Here is a 6,636-nt window from a genome sequence, read left to right on the forward strand (position 1 = left end):
ATTTAAACTTTTTCACCTTTTTAGTTTGGGATTACGTCATCTTTTCCGAGCAAGAATTGTAAAAAAGGGGTCGTACAGCGTACAAGCGTCACACTGAAGATTGTTTGCTCTAGCCTTTTCCTTTGAGGCAAACTAGAATTCCTGTAAATAACGCTGGGGTTACAGCTTGGACACAGCTCACAAACATTCATCACCCAGAGGACATTGCTTCGTGTTGAGCCTCAACTGTTCGTAAAGCATGGGGCTGGAGGATCTCGTGAATACAGCCCAGGACGCGGCCGACACGTTCCTGCGAGTAACCAAGCATTACCTGCCTCACCTGGCGCGCCTCGCCCTCATCAGCACCTTCCTGGAGGATGGCATACGAATGTGGTTCCAGTGGAACGACCAGATAGACAACATGGAGAACACCTGGAGTTGCGGCTACTTCCTAGCCACCTGCTTCGTGCTCGTCAACCTCGTCGGGCAGCTGGGCGGTTGCGCCCTCATCCTCAGCAGACGCTCCGTCCGGCACGCCTGCTTCGCTTTGATCGGGATCGTGGCTCTGCAGACCGTTTCGTATCCCATGTCGTGGGACGTGAAGTATTTGATGAGGAACCTTGCCCTCGCCGGCAGTGTGCTTCTGCTGCTGGCCGAGTCTTATTCCGAAGGAAAGAGCATGTTTGCTGGAGTCCCCTCTATGGGAGCGACTTCTCCAAAAGAGTACATTAAGCTTGGTGGCCGGGTACTGCTGGTGCTCATGTCCATGACGCTGTTGCGCGTCAGCGCCAATATCTTGGGTCTCCTGCAGAACGCAGTGTGCGCTTCCCTCATCATCCTTGTGGCCGTCGGCTACAAAACCCAGCTGGCCGCGCTGTCGCTGGTGCTGTGGCATCTGCTCTGCAACGTCTACTTCAACGCCTTCTGGACCATCCCGGTGAACAAGCCCATGCACGACTTCCTCAAGTACGACTTCTTCCAGACCACCTCGGTCATTGGCGGCCTACTGCTGGTGGTGGCGTTGGGTCCCGGAGGGGTGTCCATGGACGAGAAGAAGAAGGAGTGGTAGGAACTACCAGATATGTACTGTGTGTATATGCATGTATAGTATCTGACTCTACTCACACGTCAGGGATATGTGGAAAATCTGTTAAATTAATGAAAATAGCCGATGTGAACTTGTAGAGCTACTATTTTCACTCGGGCATGGGAAATATGAAATATGGAGATACGAGTTTTCTGCCCGATAGTGACAACCTCCTATTTTCGTTGCTGTCCGGCAGAAACCAGCTAACTCCATTTTGACACTTGCATTTTTTTTTCATAAATTAGGGCCATTGGACACCATTTACGTCTGTGTGTTGATACAAAAATATTTAGAACCAATGAAAAGTATTAAAAAGTGCTTCCGACAAAACCAGCTAACTCCATTGGATCCTCAAACTTTCTGCTAAGTCCACCAAAGTTAGCTGGTTTTGCTGACTCCAGGCTCCACCCCCTTTTGACCTCCAACCTCATTGTGAGCTTGGAGGTCCATTCAGCTGTTCTTATCAATGATGAACAAAACCTCCTAACTCCACTTTTTGTTTTTGTCATTTCCTGAAAAATGAACATTTTGGAGTTAGCTGGTTCCTGCCGGAAAGCAGAGATAAAGTTCCCTTGTGGGTGGACGTCACAAACGTAAATGAGTTGACCACTTCTCTAATCAGCTCAATATAGGCCTAGACTTTGAGGCCGCACAGCGGCCGCAGTGGTACAGCATACCTGCCCGCCACCACCGACTCTGGGTTCGAATCCACCACGGTGCATCCGGCTTGCTGAGTGATATACGAACACAATTGGCCTGTGTGGGAGGGAGGGAAGCCGGGCGGGGAATTTGGTGTTTGATGCTGCACATACACCTACGGGCTGGGGGCGGAGCCTGTCAGTGGGGGAATGTTGAACGGAAGGAGCAGGGCGGAGGTGCCACGTCCTCCCGGTGGGGGCTCCTCACTGGCAGGTGAGCCAGTAGGGTGCAACAGCCGTGGCAAGCAGTGGGAGGAATTAATTATGACATTGGGAGACAAAATTGTTAAAAATAATAATTTCCTACTCTAAATAAATAATAATAATAATAAAAAGAGAGGATTAAAACAGTGATTCTCAACCCTTTTAATTTCAAGGACCCCACTTTGTGTGCGTTATAGGCCACAGACCCCACATTTTATAATAACATCTTTATCACTGGGACCCCAGTCTACACTGAAGAATCCTCAGTAAACTCTGGCCTGTAATTCCTCAAGGACCCCTGGGGGTCCTCAGACCCCACATTGGGAATCAATGGGTTAAGGCAGTAGAGAGGAGGGACAAATGACACGCAGACATCAATGAACCACTTGATTCGTACACAACATCTACCAGAAGTTACTTGGCTGAGGTTAGAAGACCCCAAAACTATTTGTACTGTCTGCAAAGACTGGCCAGGTTTGTTAACTTAATCACTCTGATAGACGTAGCCAACGTAGCCAGCCAACCCCCGGTGTAATAACACACACACACACACACACACACACACACACACACACACACATTCCGGCGACACTGCTTCCAGTACACAAAGATGCTCTACATTCTAGGGTCCACTTTCGAGGTTATTTTTTTGCCAACCATGCCAAGCATTTTTTGAGTGGTGCCAACCACTCCTACACTTGACTTTGTCCGGGTGTCCGGGTGTCCGGGTGTCCGGGTGTCCGTCCGTCCGGGTGTCCGTCCGTCCGTCCGTATGAGCACGGCCTCTCTGTATGTTTGAGCACAGCCTCAACAGCTGCGGCTGATTGCAACACAAAGATGCAACCAGTTACACTAATTATACACACACACACACACACACACACACACACACACACACACACACACACACACACACACACACACACACACACACACACACACACACTTTTGAGTAAAAATACTTAAAATGAGTAAAAATACTGAAAATTAGTAAAAAATACTTAAATATTAGTAAAGATACTTTAAAGTTCCTAAAATGAGTAAAAATACTTAAAATGAGTAAAAATACTTAAAATGAGTAAAAAATACTTAAAAGATGTTAAAATGAATAAAACACGTACAAATCTGTAAAAACATTTTAAAGTACTTAAAATGAGTAAAAATACTTTGAAGTCATCAAAGTCTGTAAAAAGTAACTAATGAAATGAACTCATGAAAGGCACCACTCTCTTCACACTGGGTGTGATTTTTTTTTTTTTTTCCCAGCTGCTGTTTCCTTTTCTTTTTCTTTCAACATGTTGAGATGAGATGAGATATACTCTATTAATCCCCAAAGGGAAATTGAGGCGTTACAGCAGCATAATGTGACAAAAATAAATAAATAATCTACCAGACAAACAGAATCACAGATGGACTTAATAATCTCATAATCTCTCTTTAGAAGGAAAGGTATGTTTCCTTTTTCTGTGGAAGTTGAAATTGAATATGTGAATATGAAATTATACATTATAAATTATATCTGATATGCTATAAACCTCCCATATACAATCTACATTTCTGTGAATAAAACTGGCAAAGTGGAGGGGGTTAAGCCTGTTTTGTCATTTTCAACCTTATCTTCATATAATTGGTCCTCACTGATGTTCATTAGAAGATGGCGGAGAAGATAAAAACGTCCGTAGGCCTACACTGTTTTTAAGCTCCAAAAACGCACTTTCATTTAGTGACGCAAGGTTTCGAAAAGTTGCGCCAGTAAATAAAAGTATGTTTTTGGTCTTTTGGAGCATAAAAACAGTGTGCGGTAAGTTATCTTCTTGATTCTCGCCTTGATGCCTTGATGTCCAGCACCTGGCCTAAATACAGGCATACGATGTGCACACAATCTTCTAATTACGGGGCCAGAGCTCTCAGCTCTGGACCTGTTTTAATGTTCCCCTCTTTTTTCTTCTCCCACTTTTGGCAGTTCTGGCTGAACCGTGCATACGCTTTTTACGAAACTTGGCCATATGGTAGATGGTCATGAAAAACTATCAAGAAATAATTCTCACAATCTTTCGTCAAAAGGTGGCGCTATAGCAAAATGCCAACTTTGAACAGGTACAACTCATGCCCTGTTTGACCTACAGCCATGAAACTTCAATATACATATGCGTCTACTCATGATCAACAACTTTCACACTCTGACTTTTGACCTCTGACCTTTAGATCTCCCACCATTTTGAATAATATGAAAAACAGTTAAAACCTATCTCCTCCTGGGATTTTTTAGTAATCTGCACGAAACGTTTTACACATGAACTTTGAACCTATGCCGAAAAACTGATGCAAAAGATTTTCCATAAGTGAAAAAATGAAGCTTTAATGAGCCAATGAATATTGCAGTTTTATGACAATTATTCATCTGCCCCTAACACATACATGCAGACTCACATTTCTTTGAAACTTTGCGGTAATGTTGAGGGTCATTTCAAATATCACTGAAACCAATCTTACTCCAATTGGTCAAAGGGGGGCGCTATAGCGATTTTTTGAAAATGCAAACTTTAAACAGGCAAAAGTCATGTCTCGTTTGGCCGACAGCCATTAAACCTGCTTACACATGTGCCTTGACTCATGAGGAACACATGTATCACGTTGACCAGTAAGCTCCGCCCTTAGATTGTCTGCAATTTTGAGCAGTTTGAAAAACACTTAAACCCAGGATTTTCCAGCTATTTGCGTGAAACTGTATCATCTGAGCGATCTCCTTTTTCACAGGTTTTTGTCTGTTGGTCCAATGGCTTCTCCCTTAAACGCGTGCCTCACAACCTGAAGGTTGCCAGTTCAAGCCTCACATGATGCAGACTCATTTAAGTTAAATTGCAAAAAACATGACTGTATCAATGAATACATGTGCAAACGGTAAAGATAACATGAAATGCTTATTTGAGAGTATGTTTTTTCAATGTATGACGTACTTCGTTGTGAAAATAGCCGATCTACAATCTCACAACTTTTCAGATAGCAACGTTTTGTGAGCTTGTAGATCGGCTGCTTTCACTGGTTTCGGTTTCGAGGAGACATACAATTTCTCTATTGGTAAATGGTTTGTGAACGAGTGATCTTAGTGTTAGTGAAACAGGGGCTTGGTTCATGACAGAAGGCAAAAGTTTATGATCTTCAACAGACAACTTCAGCCTGGATGAAGCTATAGCACTACAGGTAGTGTCTCAGCCTGTGAGTCTGAAGGTTGAGAGTTTGATTCCTGTCAATGGCAATAGGTTGAGCTGTCTGTTTCTCTCACTCTGTCTATCTGGCTCTGGTAGGTGGGTCATTACGGGGCCAGAGCTCAGCTCTGGACCTGTTTTAATGTTGCCCTCTTTTTTCTTCTGCCACTTTTCGCAGTTCTGGCTGAACCGTGCATACGCTTTTTACGAAACTTGGCCATATGGTAGATGGTCATGAAAAACTATCAAGAAATAATTCTCACAATCTTTCGTCAAAAGGTGGCGCTATAGCAAAATGCCAACTTTGAACAGGTACAACTCATGCCCTGTTTGACCTACAGCCATGAAACTTCAATACACACATGCGTCTACTCATGATGAACAACTTTCACACTCTGACTTTTGACCTCTGACCTTTAGATCTCCCACCATTTTGAATTATATGAAAAACAGTTAAAACCTATCTCCTCCTGGGATTTTTTTGTAATCTGCACGAAACGTTTTACACATGAACTTTGGACCTATGCCGACAAACAAGCAGCAAAGATTTTCCATAAGTGAAAAAATGAAGCTTTAATGAGCCAATGAATATTGCAGTTTTATGACAATTATTCATCTGCCCCTAACACATACATGCAGACTCACATTTCTTTGAAACTTTGCGGTAATGTTGAGGGTCATTCCAAATATCACTGAAACCAATCTTACTCCAATTGGTCAAAGGGGGGCGCTATAGCGATTTTTTTTAAATGCAAACTTTAAACAGGCAAAAGTCATGCCTCGTTTGGCGACAGCCATTAAACCTGCTTACACATGTGCCTTGACTCATGAGGAACACATGTATCACGTTAACCAGTAAGCTCCGCCCTTAGATTGTCTGCAATTTTGAGCAGTTTGAAAAACACTTAAACCCAGGATTTTTCAGCTATTTGCGTGAAACTGTATCATCTGTGTGATCTCCTTTTTCACAGGTTCTTGTCTGTTGGTCCAATGGCTTCTCCCTTAAGCGAGTGCCTCACGACCGCAAGGTTGCCGGTTCAAGCCTCACTTGATGCAGACTCATTTAAGTTGAATTGCAAAAAACATGACTGTATCAATGAATACATATGCAAACGGTAAAGATAACATGAAATGCTTATTTGAGAGTATGTTTTTTCAATGTATGACGTACTTCATTGTGAAAATATCCGATCTACAATCTCACAACTTTTCAGATAGCAACGTTTTGTGAGCTTGTAGATCGGCTGCTTTCACTGGTTTCGGTTTCGAGGAGACATACAATTTCTCTATTGGTAAATGGTTTGTGAACGAGTGATCTTAGTGTTAGTGAAACAGGGGCTTGGTTCATGACAGAAGGCAAAAGTGTATGATCTTCAACAGACAACTTCAGCCTGGATGAAGCTATAGCACTACTTGTAGTGTCTCATTCTGTGAGTCCAAAGGTTGAGAGTTTGATTCCTGT

General features: G+C 43.1%; 2 protein-coding genes across 3 annotated transcripts in view; one reads left to right on the forward strand and one right to left on the reverse strand.

The window, feature by feature from the left end:
• Positions 1–6,636, reverse strand: part of npr3 (natriuretic peptide receptor 3) — a 371,704-nt gene that overhangs the window by 276,715 nt on the left and 88,353 nt on the right. The window lies entirely within an intron of this gene.
• On the forward strand, positions 239–1,048 carry LOC308089336 (surfeit locus protein 4-like; the record flags this gene model as incomplete). The annotated part of the gene is made up of 1 exon (XM_080434002.1): positions 239–1,048. The coding sequence occupies one exon, from the start codon at positions 239–241 to the stop codon at positions 1,046–1,048; it is 810 nt and encodes a 269-aa protein (XP_080290128.1).

This window comes from Gymnoscopelus braueri (genome assembly GCF_963280865.1).
Source record: "Gymnoscopelus braueri genome assembly, chromosome: 7".
Classification (NCBI taxonomy): Eukaryota; Metazoa; Chordata; class Actinopteri; order Myctophiformes; family Myctophidae; genus Gymnoscopelus; species Gymnoscopelus braueri.